The sequence below is a fragment of the Pleurodeles waltl genome, chromosome 10 (assembly GCF_031143425.1).
Source record: "Pleurodeles waltl isolate 20211129_DDA chromosome 10, aPleWal1.hap1.20221129, whole genome shotgun sequence".
In the NCBI taxonomy this organism is placed as follows: Eukaryota; Metazoa; Chordata; class Amphibia; order Caudata; family Salamandridae; genus Pleurodeles; species Pleurodeles waltl.
In genome coordinates this window covers 915,215,182-915,238,234 of record NC_090449.1, presented here as the reverse complement: position 1 = coordinate 915,238,234, position 23,053 = coordinate 915,215,182, and the positions used below count along the sequence as shown (strand labels likewise).

General features: G+C 43.7%; 1 protein-coding gene across 3 annotated transcripts in view; it reads left to right on the top strand.

Moving 5' to 3' along the window:
• LOC138262023 (ATP-dependent translocase ABCB1-like) overlaps positions 1–23,053 on the top strand; it is a 935,493-nt gene that overhangs the window by 476,307 nt on the left and 436,133 nt on the right. For all 3 annotated transcript variants that reach the window (XM_069211682.1, XM_069211683.1, XM_069211684.1), the window contains one exon: positions 18,069–18,281. In XM_069211682.1, the coding sequence (XP_069067783.1) occupies positions 18,069–18,281 (213 nt within the window). The remainder of the gene's footprint in view (positions 1–18,068; positions 18,282–23,053) is intronic.

Genomic DNA, 23,053 nt, shown 5'->3' with positions numbered 1-23,053 from the left:
AACTGAAGCACACTTGATAGTTTCTCTGCAAAGCCTTAGTGTTATGTAGATCAACCTCATAGTTCCGAGCCAGTTCAAGCAACCTATCATGGACTTGGCCTGCTCGCTTAGTGATGTCACTACACATAAATGCAAGCATATCTTCTTGGAAAGTCCCTAATTTTTCTAATCTATGGTTTCCAACAATCGTAATATCTAATTCCACTGTCAGTTTCACTACATCCAGAGTCCTTTCTCCCAGTGTCAATGGAATTGTTCCCTGACTCACTTCTGTACTGGTACTCTCTTTAGACAGGGTGTTTCCATTAAAATATTGTACCCAGTTATCTATTTCCTTTGCACTAATGGTTCTAGTTACCGCAAAAATCTTGGGTGTGAAATCACTTCCCTGAACACCATTTCTCAAATTTAGAGGCGGTTCCCATACAGGAGTAGTATGTTTATTTAAACCCGATAAGCACCTACTGAAGTGTATCCTGACATATTTAGTGTTGTGTCTGCACTTGCTCCGCATGTGTTGGTTGTAAAGGATCAACCCCCCTGGCATCTTGACTGTTCGGGACCCTAGTTGGTCCTTCAACATTATTGGGTACAACCAAATTTTATGCATTTCTCCCGGAACCTTCTGATTTATACACAGGAACTACCGGACCAATAGTTACTGGAACAGTAAGGGCATCAACAATGTTCACAGTGGGATCAACTGGGACAGTTCCTCTCAAATCCTATCTTCTTGGCTCACAAGGCACGCTATTGGAAATAGGTCCCAAAGAGCTAGAAGCCATGTTTGCAGGTGCTGTAGGAAAGAAAATTACACCACTGCTTTCAGCTCCGTTTCCACACCCTCACTTCTACCTTCATTGTATGGGGGTGGGTGTTCAGAAGATAATTTCCAGAATCGTCACTGTCTCTAGTCATGCCGTCTGACTTTTTTTTTTCTTTTTCTGTCTTGAGTTGTTTTCCATTCACTTTCTCTTTATGCCTTGTTTGTGGTTAAAGATGAATATAGCTTAGTCCCCTCTATCATGCCTGTTCTTCACCTCTTCTGCTCAGCATCCCATCCAGCATCTGCATAAGGACATATAGCTGGTATTTCTATTTATCCCTACATGGTTAGCTTATTCACAAAAATTAAGTGCTTGATATTGTGCAGGTCTAGGAGCCGGTCACAACCACCAATCACAGCATGGCTTCTGATTACATTATCAACCAATAACTGCACAGTACCACACCAACTAACCTATACCAGCGTGACACAATGTGACATAGAGCTCGCTCCTTGCAGCAGTTCCCCTCCTTTACAGTCTGCAAGCACACCGCTTTGCAATGTAACACGCGTACACAAAATGCAATACAACAACCTCTTGTTTGCTCCTCTAAAGAATGGAGAGCTTCAACCAAACAATAAAGTTACTCAAACACTTCTGATGAAACCTCGCCCTGCAGCGTATCACCTTAATCAGTACAGCTTCACCCTGTGCATTAAGATCAGCTATACCAATCATCTAAAATTTACACAAAAGTAAACCACTATCTTAACTGTGTCATTGCCTGCACCCCACAACGAACGCAACCTCAGCAAACAATATAATATGGTTTCTTCTACACCTTTCATACTATCCCAGGATCGTAGGCCAAGTCGGACCCGATAATCTCTTCACCTTCTTTATACATCACCACATTTACACAACACACAAAATATCTCCGCAAGACACCATCTAAGTTCATAATCACCGCAAGCTAAGCGTGACCAACTGCAGTGCACAGCCCTGTTAATACTGACGCTCTTGCTACCAACACAACTCTTTTCTGCAACTTCGCTGATTCTCCAACTCTGGACATGGGCACTAGAGTTTGGGCTCTGGGAACTAACTGTGCTAGAATACAGTTCTAGTTCTCCCTTTTCAGAAAGAGAACCATCCATTATTGCTACCATCTGAGCCAGCACTGGGTCCTATCTATAAATTTGTGGTCCGATTAATCTTTTCTTCTCAGTTCCGTGGGTGAGGAGAACCTGCATTTTAATATTCAGAGCAATCACAGTGTAACTCAGTGAGCCACACATTAAGTTTCAGAGACCATCTTAAAGTTTTCAAAGGGCTTTAATACAGACTCAAAGTCAAACTTACATAAATGAGTTTCAAAACTATTGTATAGATGTACACAATCACCAAAGAAGAGTTGAAGTGTTGTACTATATTGAGCTTCACAAGCATATAAAAGACAAGTATCTCAATAGCGTTAATGCAGCAAATCAATGATGTTTAAATACAAGAATCAAATTCTCCTGCCTGACCATTTAATCTAACTTCTTAACTATTCAAATACAAACGTTTTCAGAAAAAAGAGTCAACAACAGAACTTCTATAGAGGTTTCTATTAAGAGAGGTGCAGAGGAATGAAGCTATTGCGTAGGCTCTCACTATCCTAATGAGACTACTGGATTTGGGCAGCAGAATCACCTGTACTGCGGTGGACTGACTCTGAACCCACACCAGGTGACACGTGTCAGCCTAGTACATGTTTTCTTCCAGCTAACTAGCAGTGCCTCATCCCCACCCAAGAGCAGGGACAATCGGGCATCCGGGCGCATGACATAAATGACTCCTCAGGGTAAGCGTGGTCCCTCAGATCTCATCCGTTTCTCTCAGTTACCTTAGTCTCACGTATGCAAGGACAATCAGAGGCAGAGTAAGTTTCAATAAGGTTTTATTGAAGTAACTGCATCTGGGATAATAAAGCATGAATTGCAATAACTAGGACGATGAAGCACAATAAGATTAAGATTGTGACAAGGAGAGTAAAACACAAAAATATCACTACCATTGTGTCACTAAGATTATAAAGGATATTTCCTACCTAGGCTATGTTAGAGCATAACATGTTAAGCTCTAATTATGCCCTTTAGGTTCCCCCTGGGAAGACATCATCCCTCATACCTGAGCAAGAGGCCTGTAGTCTACATAAGAGGCTGCAGCAAAGCACTCAGCAATCAGCATACCGTCGTGGTCATCTGGCTGGAATCTCCCTCTAACGTACATGGGTCAATGTAGTGTTTTTTAAGATAAAACAGCAGATGTTCCAAGAAAGGATCCCACATAAGAGTGTATATGTTTCTGTGAACATTGGAGACAAAGCGTATCACTTTTGCAAGCAACCTATCTTACTGCAGCCTTGAGAAAAGCACAGAGTGAAAGAAATGTCTTGTTTAAGAACACAGCGCTGACCTAGGCTAAGAACAGCTAGATAGAGAAAATAAAATAAGACCACAAAATGTGGCTATTGTTAAAATAATATAACAAAGCTAGAAGAAAAGAAGGCCTAGTCTGCTAAAATAACATGTATAAAACTATAGCTAAAATGAATACACAACAACCTCCCCTTGCAGGTTCAAAGGTTGTTCAAAGAGTAGTTATATAAAAAGCTACTAAAATTCAACCGAAGGCATATATGTGGGAATGTCAATAATGACAAGTTAAAGACACTTGAGCATATATTAAAAGGACAATTTAAAATGTTAATTGTGGCGTCAGGAAAAGCCAAACTTCGAAAGTCAGAGTCATTTTTAAAATCGCCAATCGAATCCGGGATAATCGTAGACAGGAAATTCTCCACTTTGGCAGGAATATTTAGCAGGAAATGCTTTTGGTAGGGGCGTGCCTTCAGCCGTGGTTTTCACAGCCCATATCTCATCGTCTGGTTTCATCCTAGAACGAGTTACTGCAGCAACAGAAGCCGTAACTACTGCTGATTTGGCTGCTTCATCAGCCAGTGCATTTCCAGCAACATGTATTCCAATGTGCTGGGGTCCAAGTGTATGTACAACATGGACATTTTTTAGCGTTTCCTTTAGATCTGCTACTTTACCCCACAGAAGTCTGTGTTTGATGGTGTGGCCTTTGTAATCTCTGATTCCATTCTGGTGCCAGTAATGCAGATATTCATTGAAGGACTGTATACAATAATACGAATCACAGACAATCCGCGTTCACTGTTCAGGATCCGTGTGTTCCAGTGCCATCACCAGAGCCTTTAACTCTGCTAGTTGTGTAGTGCAATCACCTAGGGATTGTGTGAAAGTATGTTGTGGATAGAACTTACTACCCTCCATATAGCCGCTTACCACTGCGCAAGCAGCAGGGTATTGATGCTTAGTGCCTATTGCAGGTTGTGCTGAGCCATCGGTGTACATGACGCTTTGACATTAATCAATAGGTAATGTATTTGCCGGAACTGGGTATTCTAGTTCATATTGCAAAAGTTATTGAGTTTATAACTTTGGGTCGAAAATATAGTCAACATCAGTGGCTGTCAAAGACGTTGCCCATTGGATCCAATGTGGATGTAATGCTTTAGTGTTCAGAACGCTGGCTTTGGAACAGCCTCGAGGGCTGGGATGGGAGATACAACAATAATGCGTTTCCCCTGGGCTAGTGGTCTTTCTTTAATGACAGACATCTGGCAGCAGTGAGAATTTTCTCAGTGGGAGCAAAATGTTGTTCTACTGCAGAGTATAAATGTGATTTTTATGCAATCAGGAGTGTCTCACCCTCATTGAATATTATATAGGTGAAACTAGTGGCAGCAGCAATTACTCTGATGACCAGGTGTTTTTTATTGTCCCTTGTGTCTAGGTATTGTGCTGCAAGCATGTCTTGTTACAATGCTCTGAGAATGTGTGTATGTTCGACTGTCTAGAATTTACTGGAAAAGTCAGGAAGTATTAAGTCATATAAGGGTTTTATGCGTGATGCGTAATCTGGAATGTATGTTGTGCCAAAAGTTAGAAAACCGAATAGGGATTGGAGTTTTTTTATGGTATTTGGAGGTTGTAACGGTGTGCATTTTTCTAAGAATTGTAGCGCTAGGCTCTTTCCTTCACTTGATAATTCGTATACCAGAAAAAGGAAACTAAGGAAGGCTATTTTTGTTTTTCTGAAGTTGAATTTATAGCCGAATTTGGCAAATCCTACAAAAATACGGGCTACCTGTCTTAGATGTTGCAGTAATTCATTGTCTGTAAGGTAGATATTATCTACATGGGACAATGCTTCAGTGTCAATGTTGTGCAATATTGAAGTCACACGAGCCGCAAACAGTCCTGGACTGTTCTTGTACCCCTGTGGTAAACAACAGAATTTTTTCTGGGAGCCTAGTGCGCTGAAACATGTTAAGTCTCTACTCTCAGGCGCAATATTTTGGCAGAAGAAACCATTTGAGATATCCAGTGTTTTGTATTTTTTTGCGCACTGTGTTGTTCATAAGTGCAGTGCTCTGAGAGTTTTGTATAGCATATGTGCATATGTGAATGTTTAAGTGTCTTTAGTCTAAGACTATTCTGTATGAATGGTCCGGGTTAGCTACAGGGAACCGAGGATTATTCATTGGTGAGACACAGGGTTCGATTACGCCCTGTATTCCAGTTGTGTGAGGATTTCCTTCACAAGTGCTTTAGCGTCAAGTTTTATTGGGTATTGGGGTTGCGTTTGGGGTTTATTTTTTATTGGAATTACAGGATAGGGGGAATCTTTATCCCACCCTACGTGGTTGCGACATAACACGGGTGCCTGCACCAAAGCCCAATCAATGGCTTTGGATTCTGCGAGCTCATCAGGAACAAGAGGTGAGAAAGATGGTTTAATAACCTCTTCCCAATATGGGCAAGTCGGACAAATTCAGGTGACCAATCCCTTTTGGCCAGTAGAATATCATATATGTATACGACTCGGTCCCAAAAGGTTGCGTAGATTGTGTGTTCAATGTCCCTTTCTAACTATATCGTTACTTTGTTCACACTGTCTGGTGTGGAGACAAGCATGTCTGCAGTTTCAACTTGTAAGAAGTCATCAGTTGCTTTCACCTCCGGATGCTCTTGAAGATTCTGGCAAACTATTGTGACCTCTGCTGCGCTGTCTAGCAGAGCTAGTGCCCACTTCTTGTTCTTCATTTGAGCCCTCTTCTTGAGTGGCATGACGAATCGCAACTGCTGGCACTTTTTTCTTTTTAAATTGGGTTTTGTGTTGGGGAAGTTTCTCTTCTTTTTGAACAGAAACCTCAGTAGAGCGTTGTGGTTCTTGTCTCGGTTTCACATACTCAGTTCTCCACTCTGAATGCCCACCTCTCTCACTGCGCTTTTCCAGTGAGTCCTGAAAAGGAACGAGATTGACGTGTATCAGTATATTGATATCTGTCAGGCGTTTTTTATATTATCTCTATTTCTGAGATTATATCTATTCTGTGGGGTCTCCGTATGCAGAGATTCTCCTCTTTCTTTTTTAGATGTTTGTTGTTTTTTAACCCAGCATTTTTTAGAACAAATCAGGTGCTTGCTTGGTAGAATCTTTATTAGATTTACCCTGAAACTGTGGTTTTGTTGGTCTGGCCCCCAGACTACCTTGACCCATACTAGAGTAGGTCTCTGCAATAATCTTTGCAGCTCACGTTCTTGATCCTGTGGAGGAACGTCCCAGAGCTGCAGGCTCAATATAATGGAAGATACAGTGGCAAAATTGCCTATAAGTTGCAAACCCAAGTCCTGGACCGGGGCAGCCCCGTATTCATCTTGAATTTGTTTTAACATTTAACACTTCTGATAGATTGGCAAGTGTCGATGAACCGTGTGCGGTGGTATGAAGCATGGCAAATACCATGCCCCAAGTTTTGCAGTTATCTACTGTGGGAACCATCCCAAATGGCAAGTACATTGTTAATATTCTATGCTTATCCTGAGGTCCCGTATGGGGAAATACTGTTTCCAGTGCATTTATTTTTTGAGCTAACCAGAACGGAATCTCTTCCCCTTTGGTGGGTATTTTACCCATGATCGAATGTACAATCGTAGGATTAATGCCTGGCGTTACTGCATTTGGTTGCACCGGGGCATCACGTGCTGGGTTTGTATTTAATGTTTCCATTACAAACTGTACTAACCGTCTGTATATTGCAGTAAACTCAGCATATAAGCTGTGTACTTCAGCTACCATCAATGTTGCTCCATCAGGGTGCAGTGAATATGTGGCCAATAAAGGCCAGGTACGACCATCATTACTTAGAGGGCCTAACCTAATGTGTAGGATTGTATGTGGTACGGCGCCATCAAGCCAATTATTATGTTCTTGATAAGATAGGGGTATTTATAGATATGCATATTCTCTACATTTTGCAGGTATGTTTGCAGGTGTATAGTGATGAAATGTATTTGTGTTCCCATCAGCTGCTTAAAATGTGACCCAAAAATAGAAAATGTATGTTCTATAGGCTGGATGAGCCTCAACAACAAATGTAACTGGATCGCCCTGGGCTGTTAGGCCATGTGCCATAAGAGGTGGTCGCATATTGACTGCAATTGCTACCCCTTGCGGGTTCGCGATGATGAATGGTAAATTTTGTTCAGAGATAGGCACACCAAATGGGGATTATCCTTTTAGAGTTCAAGCTTCAACAACCTACAGCGTTAGTTAGATAATCCCTAATTAGCTAAGGAGGAAATTCCTCAATATCACGGATGTCTTCGTAAATAGTACTGAGGTATCTTTGCATGTAGTGAGACAGAGATACTCAGGAGGACCCAAAAATTTGTTCCTGACCAAACGCTGGTGTTCCATGTCGCATAGTCTCTCATTATCCTAAAAAGTCCACTGGATTTGGGCTGCAGAATCACCTGTACTGTGGGGGACTGACTCTGAACTCACACCAGGTGACACCTGTCAGCCTATTCCGGGTTTTCTTCTGGCTAATTAGCAGTACCTCATCTCCACCCAAGAGAAGGGATGATTGGGCAACCGGGCGCATGACATAAATAACTCCCTAAGGAAATCGTGGTCACTCAGATCTCATCCGTTTCTCTCAGTTACATTAGTCTCACGTATGCCAGGACAAACAGAGCCAGAGTAAGGTTCAATAAGGTTTTATTGAAGTAAGTGCATCTTAGATAATAAAGCATGAATTGCAATAACTAGGATGATGAAGCACAATAAGATTAAGATTGTGACAAGGAGAGTAAAACACAAAAATATCTCTACCATTGTGTCACTAAGATTGTAAAGGATATTTTCTACCTAGGCTATGTTAGAGCACAGCATGTTAAGCTCTAACTCTGCCATTCCGTTTCCCCCTGGGAAGACATCATCCCTCATACCTGAGCAAGAGGCCTGTAGTCTACATAAGCAACTGCAGCGAAGCACTCAGCAATCAGCATACAGTTGTGGTCATCTGGCAGGAATCTCCCTCTAACGTACATGGGTCAAAGTAGTATTTTTAAGATAAAACAGCAGATGTTCCAAGAAAGGATCCCCACAAAAGAGTGTATATGTTGCTGTGAACATTGGAGACAAAGCCTACCACTTTTGCCTGCAACCTATCTTACTGCAGCCTTGAGAAAAGCAGAGAGTGAAAGAAATGTCTTGTTAAAGAAGGCAGTGCTGACATAGGCTAAGAACAGCTAGAGAGAGAAAATAAAACAGGACCGCAAAATGTGGCTATTGTTAAAATATTATAAAAAAGCTAGAATAAAACATATTTAGGTTAAAGTGCACAATGGCAGGCCTAGTCTGCTAAAATAATGTGTATAAAACTATAGCTAAAGAGGCTACACAACAAAGCCACATGAGAAACTAAGTCAAAATGATACCTCTCAGCAAGGTTCGCTTTCAGCTAAGGACAAAGATAATCTGGTTCTTTCACTGGCTAAACAACAATTTTAAGTCCTATTCCTCCAAAGGCTTGCATCATTGCAAAAGCATCCTCACTGAAAAACAGATCTTTAAATCATATTTAATTGACAGTCTGACTTCTGAAACCTTCCATATTGACCTTTCACACCCTCACACTCTCAGGAACTTCAATAAAGTTACAACCATCAGTCCAGGTTACTCCTTCTCTACTTGTGTTGCCTCTCGCAAATCTTCTTAACTCTCCAGCACAATATGCTCTTCATTAATTCGACCTCAGATCCTGACACTTACAGCTCATAGAAAAACATGCAAAAGCAATTTCACTTTGAAGGTTAGGCAAAGAAAAATAATTGTGGCCTTCACTTAGCCAAGATAATGAAAACTAGGATATACTGTAGTTTAAATTAATTATGTTCCTTATAGTTGAAAAACAAATTATTACAATACTCAATAATAATAATACTTCTAAAACATTACAACATAACTGTTAGAAATTGGGTCTCTAGTTGGCAGTGGTGTGCATCCTTGTCCAAGCAGGGACTGCAATCCTAGTCAGGTATGTCACGAAACAATCCAAATTATCCTGTGCTCACCCTCTGGTAGCTTGGCACAGAACAGACAGGCTTAACGTAGTAGGCAATGTGTAAAGTATTTGGGCAACCACTCATACAGTGACACAGTGAAAACACCACAAAAAGTACTCCACACCAGTTTAGAAATATAGATAGCATTTATCTCAATAAAATAAGACCAAAACAACATAAATCCAATATACGCAAGCCAAGATATCACTTTTTAAAAGTTTAAATGAGTCTTAACCCTTACAAATCAGTGGTTGTATCCTTGTAACAAACAGTACCTGGGATGCATCAAAAATAACGATGCACAGGAGCCACAGAGGTGGAGATGCATTGAAAAATAAGGCGCTGTGTCACTTTTTCCGGCACAGCACAGACGATGGGTGATGTCTTTCCATGCTGCAAGGTGATGCATCAATTTCTAGGAGCGCAACCTTGGTTCCTCACTGCGATGTGGGGATATTTTGACACCTTGGTGGCTAGCGTCTAGCACACTGACTTCTTCATGGCTTTCCTTATGCACAGCTTCGTTTGCGCTTCCAAACTTCCCTTATTTCCCCTAAGTTTCCCATCATACCACAAAGTTCTGCTTTACTACAAGTGAATCGACAGCCAGTGAACAGGTGCCACCAATACTTTTTAACAATTGTTGATCAGTGAAAAATTAATTCTTTTATTTGTTTTTCCTACATAGTGTAAACCCCATACGTTGTGTTTCGCAGCCCTACAGAGAGATGTGGGAGGCATTTAGTGGCATGAGGTTTGCAAAATAAAATCAGCAGCACACAGAGGTAATGATGAGAACAAATCAGCAGCACACAGAGGTAATGATGAGAACAGCAGGCTGTAATATTATGGCTCAGACGGGTCACATCGTACATCAGCAAAAATAAAATTATTACAATAGGTTGCAATTTACATGTCCTCAGCGAATCATTAAAAAAAAAGAGCCAACATCAAGTGCATACGTATGCTTCAAAAATAGCGTTGTCACAAAACCCTAGTTGGATAAAGTTAGGTTAGTGTGTGGCAGACTTGTGGGGCCTGAGCAGGCAGGGCAGTGTGTGAAACAGCCCATGTTGTTCGGGTAGGTTCATACTGGGTGTAGCAGTGAGCCGGTCAAGACACTAACCAGTATTGGATCCCCATAATGTTGAAAACATTGCTGTGTTGTGCTGGAGGCATGCTACTGGCACAAGAACTGATGGGGGAGGGTGGGTGTAGAAGAATAGGGGGCTGAAAGTATGCTAAACAAAATGGCAGTGACAAGCAATTAAACAAAAAAATCATAAAGACAGGCTACTGTGCTCCTAATGTGTGGCAGGTCAGTCACCCATTTAAAATAAAAAAATAAAGTAGTCCTGAAATGAAAGCTAAAAAATTACTGCTAGGTAGCTTTACAGTACTTGAGCAGTGCTCTCGGGGAGGGATAATCGCCGGAAGAGGCATGACATACGCATGTCCTTCTCAAATGGTGATATAAAAAAATGGAGCGATGGTGGTGCCAGCAAATGGCAAGCCTATGGGTGGGCTGAAGCCCGAGATGTAGATAACAGAGGGTCTTGGTTCAAGACAGTGCATGCGCGCCGTCTAGAGCTGAGATCTAAAAAGGGGAGTTTAAGGCTTGGCAAGTAGAGAGAGCATATGCACTTTAGCACTGGTTAGCAGGGGTCATGTCCAGAGTCATTAAAGTTAAAAAAATGAGGTTAGAAAAAGAGGAGGCTATAGGCAAAACATTTGGGTTGACCCTTCATAGAGGGACATTTTCCATCAACAACATACTTTCAAAACGATGATTACATGTAGCTTACTTAAAACGTTACATCCAGCTGTTCAGCTTATTCGTATGTATTGTCACCAGATAGCCCCCACCCTTTTGCATTCATGTTTAAGAGACATAGTACCACACCCAATCTATGCTCTCTCAAGTGGTTCCCCGACTGATGCAGACTGGACGCTGGCAATAACTACAGAGCAGCATGAGGTGAGAGAAATAGCAACAGTAAGCAGAAAACAGTCAACACACAGTAGTAGCTAAACTTCCCATTCATCTAACTGCAATCCCAGAAGAAATGAACGCTTGAACAAAAGTCGAGCTGTGCTAGAGACCACACAGCAGTGACACCAGGCCGAAATCATAATATGTAATGTGCAAGGGATGGTTGTATAACTTGATTGCTTCACTGTGCCTCAATGTCGTTTCTTTTTTAAAGGTCAGCCTAATAACCCGGTGTGATGCATTGTATCAGAGGAGAGGTGGAACTTACTATTTCAAGCATTGTGCGTTTTGATTAAACATACTAGTTAAAAAAGTAGATTTTCTTGTGAAAGTGCCTGGTTGGATGACCTTGTGCGAGCATTTCCTACTAATCTCCATATCAAAACAAAAAAGAGTGCCTCTAATGACCCATAGGCCCTCCTCCAAAATCCACGGTTAGCTCTCAGAATTAGGGCAAAAACTCCTACTCTACTCGGCAACTCTACATTTATTGTCCCAATTTTGGTGATGTTCATTTGTACGAAATTAGGAATAATAGGACCGACAAGCACGGAGAAGAGGCGTTGTTTCTACAGTGGACAGGACGATGCCAGCTATGAGTACACCCTTGACACAAGCATCTGTTCAGGAATGAAAAGTGTCAACTTCATGCACGTTCACATTCAATCAATATTACCAATATACCTAGCTGACCCCTCAAATTAACACTAATGACACTAATTATATTTTTAAGGACAGGAACGAAAAGGCCAATTCATTACACTGCACGTTCAGCAGTACTGCATACTGTGTTATATTGAATTTAAGAATCCTAATCAAGGACCCGGTGCCTGGGAAGTGACCGGCCAGACCGCTGATGAAAAGATGTAATGTGTGTCCTTCAGCAGCTGGAGACATAAACACGTCCTCAAAATATGAAACCCATATCGGGGTATCATGTAAGAGATGCGCTGATTGATGGAGTCTAAACACACGAAATGTGCAGCCTGTTGGGAGCTCAAAACGTGAAGCATGTTGGCTAGTGGCAGCTGAAAACAAGAAATGGTTGGTTGCTCCAAAAATTAATGGCAGCTCAAATATGAAAAATGCAGCCACGATGAAGCTAATAAACGAAGGCCCATATTTATACTCCTTTTGTGCCGAATTTGTGTATTATTTTTTTTACTCAAATTCAGCACAAACTAAATTCCATATTTATATTTTGACTTTAGACACGTCTAATGTCAAAATATAGGAGTTTGTACCATTTTTTGGATGAGTGAACCTACCTTGCATCAGTGAGAATCAAGATAGGCGTTCCAATTGCAAAAATGGTGCTATCCCCATGGCCCCATATTTATCCCCCCGTGCTAAAGTGACACAGGGGTGGGAGGAGAAGCTAAATATTGTTGCTTAGTTTGCTTAGCACCATTATTTAACGCCTTGGTCAGACCAGACGTTAGGGGACCCGTGGACCCATTTCCATCATTAAATACCATGGAATGGGTCCACAGATGCCCTCCCCAAGCCCCAGGAACGCCCCCACCAGAGGGACTCCAGTGGATGGAGGACTCCAACCCAGGTAAGTATTTTTTAAATATTTTTTTTGCCATTGGGGGTCCTAACTTGGGGCCCCCTGCATGGTACAGGGTGCAATGGCCATGCCCAGGGGACACTTGTCCCCATTGCTGGCCATTGGAGTGGTGGGCATGACTCCTGTCTTTCTTAAGACAGGAGTCATGTTTTTGGTGGTTGTGTGCCAGGAAATGGCGCTAGTCTGGTTAGAGGCATTTTTTTTGCCTCTAACCAGGGTAGCGTCATTTTCTGATGCATATATCCCTGCATCCCTATCTGCCACCCCACCCGGCTAGTGCCTTTTTTAAAGACGGTAGCCCAAGTTTAGCGCCGGCTTGCACCATTCCATTAATATGGTGCCTGGCGGGAGTTGTAAAATGACGCAAGCCGGCGCTATACTTTTTGGTGCAAAACTGCATTCCTGCATCCTCAAAATGCTGCGGACAGAGGACTGCACATCGAGCTGTTGCCTAAAGTCACACCCTCCAGATGAGGCAATGGCTAAAAGGGGCTGGCACAGAGCCCAGAAAAGGGAAAAACAATGCAACAGCTGTGACACCAAATCATTAACATCAGCCAGGGTCTCCCAAGGGTAGCAAAAGTCTTAATAGCAGTCCGCTGGACCCTCACAGTAGTTACTGCTATATGCTTTTTAAACCCACAATGCCATGTACAGGAACTCCTGTGCAACTTTGACATCTAAAACAGTATTTTCAGATGCACATTGGTTGTGAATACAGCCCTGTGTCACTCCCAGGGTCCTAAATGTAGCACAAATGTCCCCAAGCACAACACACCAAGTAAGGGAAGCAGGAGGAAACACAGTGACGTCAGCCTCATGGGGCCCTTGGGACGGCCACAGCACCCACTTGATCCTGCGAGAGTGCGAGGATTCCTTTCGGCCCAACAACAAACCCACACCAGAGACAGAATTGGTTCCTTGGCCTGTGCACACACTGTTTCTCTCACTGCAGAGAAGCACCTCACAACACACTGTTCTCATCAAGGAAAGATGGCTCCAAACATGGAGATCTTCCACGCATGGTTATTCCCCAATTAAGCTTGGTGCACTGGATTCACGGAGATGGTGCAGTGCTACACCCGCGCTGGCAGGTGTGCAATCTTCCATTCGAGGCTCCTGGTAAACAAATATGCTCATGTGGCACCACACTCCCAAGGGGAACTCCGCTGCAATCCTGGCACTGGCGTACAAGGGAGCACAGCCATGAGGGGAAGCAGAAAGGCAACACAGCTCAACCCGCGGGGATGGCTGATATATGGGGAAAGGAGACCACTGAAGAGCTCCCCTGCACTTGTTGCAAGTGAATGGTGTGGTGGAACCCAGAGTCCCACAGCCACTTTCGGGCACTCACTTGTCACAGGAGTACCCTAGGGAGCACAGGGCACAGGCAGGCAGGCAGCTGACCAGCACATTGGGTTTAGCAAAGTGGCGGAGTCTCTAGCAGCCAAACAGGCAAGCAGGTCAGCACAACAGAGCATAAATAGTCCAGATGGTGATCTTTTTTGGCAGCACAGCAGTCCTGTTGTGCAGCATGTAGAGCCAACAGCATCTGGTTACCCATCCCACACATATCTCATTAGACAAGAATCAGGGGGCATCTAGCAGCTAGCAGCAGGGCAACAAACAGAAAAGCAATTCAGTGAACCCTTTAGGCCACCCAGTGCTTCAGGCAGCAGGGCAACATCAGAAGAGCAGTCCAGATAAGTCCCTCAGTGCAGAAGTCCCCCTGCAAGAGATTCGGTCCTAGCTCCAAATGTGCTCCAACACCTGGGGTCAGAGCCCTGGTACTAATATTCTGGTGCCTTACTTCTAGAAGGTGGGCGAAGTTTCCTGCAAGGGCTGACAGTTCCAGGAGTTTCCCATCTCCACTACTCAGGCTAAAACCATCAGTACATGGGAAAATGAGTCATTTGTGTGAGGGCAGGACACCTGCCTATAGAAATGTAAATGTCCCCACCTCCCTGTCTCCCATCCCAGGAGGACTAACAGTATGCAGATGCACTCAGCCTCTCCTGTGTGAGAGCTATCTGGAAAGAATGTACAACGTGTAGCTGTCAGTCTGCCCTAAACATTGACTGGAGTCAGGCTTCAAAGCACTAGAGTTATAAGCACATAGAAATGCCCACTTTCTAAAAGTGGCATTTCTAATGTAGTAATGTAAATCCACCTACACCAGTAAGCAGGATTTCTCACTAACATTCCAAACATGCCAAACACACAGCTACTCAGAGATTAGAAACTACCACTTAGACATGTATAAGGGAATTCCTAATGCAAACCTATGAGAGGAGCAGCACTCACAGCAGTGAAAAACGAAATAGGCTGCTTGTCACTACTAGAATATGTAACACATACATATATCTGTGCTACACTTTACACACACAGCACATTCCCTTAGGGCTATCTAGGGCCTTCCTTAGGGATGACTTAGGTGTAGTAAAAGGAGAGTTCAGGCCTTGGCAAGCAGTTTGACTTGCCAAGTCAATGTGGCAGTAAAGTGCGCATGCAGGCACTGCAGTGGCAGGTCTGAGACAAGTTTGAAAGGCTATTTCTGTGGGTGCCGCAATCTGTGCTGCAGGCTCATTAATAGCTCTTAATTTACAGGCCCTGGGTGAAAGGTATATCACTTTACAAGGGACGTACAGGTAAATTAAATAAGCCAAACAGGTGTAAACCAATTATATCAAGTTTGAGAGGAGAGAACACATGGACTTTAGCACAGATTAGCAGTGGTAAACTACCCAGGGTCCTAAAGCCAGCAAAAAGATAGTCAGAAAAATAGGAGAAGAAAGGCAGAAAATTTAGGGATCACCCTGAAGAAAGGGCCATTTTCAACAGAGGAGTTGTGCTGAACTCTCTCTCTGATAACCTGTCCTCAGCACCCATGCATCTGAAGTAGATGCCTCCCAGGCTAGAAAGAAGTGACGGAGATGCCTGGCAAGCACAGATCCAAGCTCTGCCATATAGTCAGGAGCGAAGCTTCAGAGGGGGACGTCGCTTTCCTATCCTGACACCTTTCAGGGGAGAACCTCCCCTGGGCCCTGGGAAACTGACGTCAAGAAGGCTGGTGAAAAGGGACTTAGGCTTCAGAGATTGTTTGTCAGCAGAAGACAACTTAAGGGAGGAGGAAGGTTTCTTCTCCATAAAGAGCCTGTGCAGTTTATCTTCCAGCTCTGGCCCAAACAACAAATTTACCTGGAAATGCAGTCTGAGGGTAGAAGAATTCTGCATTGAATCAGCCCTCCAATACTTCAGGACCAAATTCCGATGTTCAGCCACACAAGCCCCACCTCACGGAGCCAACACCCATACTACAGCAAAGGAGATATCACACAGGTACTCCAGTTCCATCTAGGTCTGCTCCAGAACCCCATAGCAATCTATAAATAATCAAGGGACCAATACAGTGACTTAATATTCATAACGAGGGACTGAGCCACATATATTCCATAAATCCTCGCCTGAAGGGCCAGATGCAAGCCAGAGCATTCACCTGCTTATCAACTGCATCCTTAATGACTACATCTGCTGCCAGAAACATCTGTCCCACAAAACTGGTCACAAACAAATCTATTGGGATGGAGTAAATGAGTCATTCTGCATATCCTCAAAGAAGTACAGTTTGGCCATAAAGCATGGCAGCATGATCTTGTTAGGGTCCCGCCATTCATTCCTGAGGACCTCATAAATATAGGGGTGCACTGCGATGATGAGGTATTCAACACCTCCTCATCAGAAAACCTCATATTAACTTTAACATGCATTATCTGTTTCAGCAACATTTTGCAGGCAATGTATTTCCCTTTCTGTTCCTCAGAACCAGGCCCCTTATGATCTGAACCAGAGGACTTCGAAGATGGGTCAGGGAGAAAAGTCTTACTGCGACCAGAGCCCCAATCTCCAACAGTGTCTCCCTAATCATTCACCTGAGTCTAGAGTCCTCACTCTCACCCCAGCAACAGGAGAAGAACCACAGCCAAAAAGCAATAGCAAGTAGAAAAAACAGCAAACACAACCGCTATGCCATACATATCCTCAGGGCTGGACAAATATAGGCACCAGGACACTATACCACAGTCTAGAAATGCTCATTAAAACAGATGTGCACTCCAAACTCTCTGCGTGACATACACATCCTCCCAGAAGGCCGTTAATCCCGAGAAGTGCTGCCCTGCAAGTGCTTCCTGGGTTTCAAAAGCAGCAGCAGCTGCAGCGCATCTTCCTGCTCGAATGGCAGATGCTCCATAAATGCCAAGCAGGAGTCCTTTGCCCTGGAGCACACAGTAAGGAAATGCCATCATGAAGGTAAAATTGCTGCCCAAGCATCCTTCTGCAAAGCCTCGTAGGCAGAAGGACTCGAACATTGAGAAATGTCACCCACACTGCCCTGCATGAAGGGTAGCTCCTGAGTGGAATCTGCACCACCACCACCCCACAAGAGCAGCATCATCACTCCACGTACATTCTGACCTGGCAGAAAAAAAGAACAGAATGAATGCTGGGTAGGTACTGAATAAATAGGGTTGAGTAGGGTCCCAGCATTCCTTATGTTCTTTTTTCTGCCTGAGAAATATCCACGTCCACATCTCATGAATGGAACGAGGTCGGGGGAACCAGGGAGTAACGACAGTTTCCCATATTTCTCTTCCTCTGTCTTTCTGATTTATGTGCTTTGCCTTCTCTTGCACTTTCTAAATAACTGATGCATAAAAATAGGTGCCCCTCCCCAAAAGTAAGTGCCGGTCACACCTGGCTCAAACTAAGCATTGGCTATATCTCAAATGTATACAACTGTGCTCTGATTCCCTAGGACCCAGGACTGATGAAGATCTTTAAACAAGCAGTGTCCTATAGCCAGGATTCGAATTAAATGTTCTAAAACTGTAAAACAATGTACATTTATGTGCTTGTGGGCAGTCACAAACCACTCACGCACCCTTTCAGCCCTGGACATTGGTTGAGATCCATCCAAATGCCCGAGTAAATTCCTTAACATTATGGAAAAAGTAAGTAACTCACACAAATGTGTTTTGGGGTTAATGCAATGCCTGTGAGGAAAGATGTTTCTCCTTGTAGAAAAAAAGGAAAAAATAATAATTTGTGGGCTTCTAATCACCAATGTGTAGTTGTACTGCATTTACAACAATATCACTACATATTGAGGAAATAACCCACAAAAAGTGCATATGGCATTACCAGTAAAATACACAGACACTGACATTTGGATTTTATGTTTGCTGTAGAATCAAAAGGACAGTGATGAAGAGGAAGAGGAGAGTACAGAAATTGAAACAGATGATGAACTTAGCACCTTTGATGAAAACATCCAAGCCATCATTCCTAATGAAACTGCTGTAAGAAGGAACAGTGTAGTAAGTACACTGAGTAAAATTTCAAGAAGGAAGTCATCCATCAAGAAAAGGAAGTGTAAGAAAAATAGAAACCCAGAGCCAGAGGTAACCTTTTAAAAGTAAAGCACCTGTTCTCCCATGCACTCCCCCTCTCCCTTCTGCTATCTCTCCCTCTCCCACCACTCTCTCTCCACCATCATCACCTCCCTCTTGTCACCCTCTACGCATTTCCTTGTCCCTGCTGTCTCCACTTTAACATGACCCAATCGCTACTTCTGCATTGAGTAGTTAAAGGAATGGAACTCCCCACTCCTATGTCAACCTCATCTACTATGATATGGCATTCCACAAAATGGACAGAGAGACACCTTGGAATACTCCTCCACCACTACAATGTGCCATATAAGCTGGTATGAATAATTTGGTACTAGGGGAGTGAACTGCGAGATAGTTCCTGGAGAACAACTCACAGAAGCCTTCCAAATGAGGACTAAAGTCTGCCAGAGTTACTCTCACCTTTTCTCTTCTTGCTGGTCCTAGGCTGGATCATGAAGCCATCGAAAGCAAGGAGAAGCAATGGAATCCAGTGGACAATTTGGACAATTTGGACACAGCTCAACGTCTTGGACTTTATAGACAACCCAACCCTACTTTGCCATACCTATTTGCAGATGTAAGAGAAGACCGGCAAGGTGGCAGGCACATCAGCACAACTTGACTTCAACATCCACAGGGGAAAAGTCAAGATCCTGAAGGCTGACACCGCCAGCACAATTGCAGTTGCTTTTGCAGGTGATGCATTAGAACTGATTGAGGCCTTCAGCTACCTGGGCAGTGTCACAGACAAGCAAGTCAGCACTGATGCCGTTGTCAAGGCAAGAATCTGCAAAGCAAGGGCTTTCTTTATTCAGCTAAGAAGATCTGGAGCTCCAAATACCTAATGCTGCAAACTAAGATCAGACTTTTTAATACAGTGTAAAATTGGTTCTTCTGTATGGAGCAGACATTTGGAGGCCAAGAGTGATCACTACCAACAAAGTGCAGACCTTCATCAACACCTGTCTGAGGAAAATCCTCCAAATCTGCTGCCTAAAGCCATCAGTAACAAGAACCTATGACAGAAGACTATCCAACTCTCTGCCCATGAAGACATCATCAATATACACTCAGGCTGGATTGGTCAAACATTCTGCAAGCTTGCATCAAACACCACCAGGCAAGCTCTGACGTGGAACCCTCAAGGGGAAAGGAAAAGAGGAAGGCCAAGAAACGTCTGGTGCCAAGAAGACAATGCTGACCTCAAGGGGATAGGTTACAACTGAAGTCAGATTGAATGAAAAGCCTAGGAGAGATATGACTGGAGAGTCCTGGTTGATGCCCTATATAGCAGGAGGGGTAGTAGGCTCAAGTAAGTAATCATGTCACTACCTCACCTCCCACCCTTTTCTGTGAATGTCTTGATCGACCTTAATCAATCATTGCCCCTTTCCTTTGTCTATTACTATACTTCTCCCTATCGTCTGTTCCTTTATTTCTCTTCCTCCTTCTCCTGCTTCCTCCTATTCTACATGCTTTCTTCTCCCACCTTCCTCCTGCTTTTCACTCCATTGCCCTTTCCCTCCTCGTTTCTCATAGTGACACTCCCCATTGTTCTCGCTCTTGTTCCTCTTCTTCTCACATTTACTCCCATCCTAGTACAACCTCTTCCTAGCACCTTGTTCATTCTCTCATTCCTCCTCTTACTCAATCTCTTTCTTGTTCATTGTATGATCAACAAATTGTTATTGTTATTACTGTGTAAAAACATCTCTGGGCCTGATTTAGAGTTTGGTTAATTGGGATACACCATCACAAATGCGATAGATATCCTGATCACTGTATTACAAATGCATTATATTTAATGGCACTTGTAATACAATGGAAGGGATTTCCATCATATTTGTGACGAAGTATTCCATCCATCAAACTCCAAATTAGGACCTGTACCTTAAAGTGTTGCTCCGTACAGAAGGAAAATACATAAACAAATACATAGGGTAACATACTTATAGTACAGTCACCTTGTCAATTCTGATTTCTTGCCTTTTTTGGACCCTTTGTTTGCTGATCTTAAAAATATGTGAACAATGATCCTCTCAATGCTGCAGTGTGTCTAAAATGGTGCTGTTAAAAAGGTCTTCACCCAACTAGATTATTTAACTTTCCTTTAAGGTCATGATAGATGATGTAAAAAATATACCACTGGCATGGAAGTTAAATGTTATATGTGGGTTGCAGAGTATATTTACATCATATTTCCATCTGATGTGGCTGAGATGCAGTTTAATAGCACTGTAATGATCCATGGCAGGGAAAAATGTATTTGTCATGTAGGAAAATGTTCTGCCTGGAAGACTCATAAAGTGGAAATCGTCTTGTCTGGTTATGGGAAATGCACTAACAAATTATTCAAAACAACATTATGAATTTCATGAAGGGTCACAAGAACTTTTTTTTAAATACTGAAATGAGGTGTATTAGAACCAAACAATGGTCTATATGAACAGAATCTGATCTATCGTACGAAACAGTGCTCAGACTGGCGGCGTGCCAGAATGTTATGAATAAAGTAAAACAACATGGCTTTATATAACATGTACAAACAAAGGGTCAAGCCCAAACAAAGGAACTTGATAAGAATAAATCAATCAAATGTCTAATTGAAGCAACAGCGATTGACCATATGAAAGTCGATGTTTTGACCACAATTGGAAAGAAGAACCTTGGGTATTCATCAGGACAAACATTTATAAACGGAAGGCACCGGACCACAGCAAAACACAGTCATAATATTACAGATCCTCTAGATTTTTGGTTGAGATTACAGTGTACTAGAAGAAAACCGGGGTCTTCATCAGGACGAACAATTATGCCTATTCCGGAGTTGCTTAATTCTGGAAGCAGAAGTATCTACCGACACGAGCCAATTCATCATGGAGTGGCCATATCTCAGTTCCCCCTTTTCTACTAGATACATGGTAGATATATAGTGGGAGCCTGTTATGTCCCCGTGGTTCAAAACAGGAGACCAGCTGAACTTGCCCTTGGAGTCACTTCTGGAGTTCTGGGTGTAGGTAGTGATGCAGAGCTCTGCAGCAGGACTGGTCTCTGAAGGTCCCAAGCAGGCTTGAGGCAGAAAAGCCGTCTTTTCAGGTACAGTAGCAGTCTGGCAGAGTGCACAAACGGTCACAGCAGGAGGCAGTCTTCTGAGAGTCCTTCTACATGTCCAGTAGTGAACTGAGGAGCAGGGCTGAGAGCCCTCTTTTTATACCTTGGTGCCCTGCTCTTAGAAGTTGGGTGACATTTCCAGAAGGGTTCTCTGAAGTTCCAGGATTTTACTGCCTCCCCTGCCCTGGTTCCTGGCTGGCTGCACAGACAATACAAGGTTGTTAAACCTATTGTGTGGTGGTAAGGCCCAGCCTATTCAGTTGCAAGTGGGGATGTGTTAGCTTTGCCCTCCCATCAAGTCAGTTAATTGCCCATCCAGACTCTGCTAATACCCCTATTGTGTGACTGTCTGGGGTGAACTGAAAAAGTCCCAACCGTCAATTACACCCAGTCATGTGACCTAAAGCAGGTTAAAGGCACAGAAGGCTAAAGGCAGGCTAATGCCAACCCTTTAAAAGTGGCATTTTCAAACTTGTAATAATAAATCCAACTTTACCATTAAAGAGGGCTTATTATTACAAATTCATAGGTACCATATGTGACAACCTACCACCTCAGGTTTAGAATTACAATGTATTAATTTTTTATTATGGAATCACCAATGTTACCCTATGGCAGGGGTAGGCCTTGGGGTCATGGCCAAGCAAGCTGTCATGCCAGAACCGCTTTAATGGAGCTCTTCCACGGTCCGTCAAACTATGAAATAATATTCTGGTTGTGGCGACTACATATAACTCCCCAGCAGAACACTAAGATTCCCCAAGAGGGAGAGGAGCCAGCCCAAGCCAAGAAAAGGGTGGTTGCATCGCCGCGAGGCCAGCTGGTGAGTGTAGCCTATCTACCCGTGCTGCAGAGGCCGGAGGTGGCAGCCTGTCAAAGACACCCTGGATGTGCGACCAACAGAGCAGCAACTGCGAACCACAAGCTGCCGGATCACAGACGAGGAGCTTCGGAAGATGGCCAGTGACTGCATAGCAACCTGATCGCCTGGCAGGAGAGATGTAGCGACTGGATGACACGGCCCCAGTGGCACCCCGATGGTGGTGTTGTCGAACGCTATCTGGCAGACTTTACTTTGATCCCTGCTGACAAATGGAGCAGATCTAACCATGATCCACCCGCTATAGAGTCGGGGTGAGGAGACGGGCCGCCCAGGGTGCGTGCCAGTGTGGGGCCCGTCTTTAACCATCGATTGGGGTGGTGCATGTGGCTGGGCCCTCCAGCAGATGACCACCTTGGGCACTATGGGCCATGTGGTGCCCAGCCAGGTCCGGACGCCCACAGTTCAAGCAGGCAGTGGACTGCATCCTTTTGCCTGGAGGCGGGGGTGACAGACTCTGCTGGAGATCACCTGTGCCCATCTGGATACGACTGGAGGCGGCCTCAGGTGTTTGCTGTGGTGAGTGGGCCCCGTAGGACGTCTGGAGAGGTGGCAACTTGCCTGCTGGTGATCTACCAGGGCTCCCTGGAGGCCTTACTAGACCTTTGCTATCTCCTGGGGGGCCAATCTGATTGCAACCCCCATGTGGATGAACTGAATCGAAAAGCACTGGAGGCCCTGGGTGACGCTCTGAGGCTATTCCACTACCTCAAACAACAGGTTGGAAACATCTCACTCCTGGAGCCCCCTGATTTTGGTGTGACCATCCCATAGGAGGGGCTACGCTGGG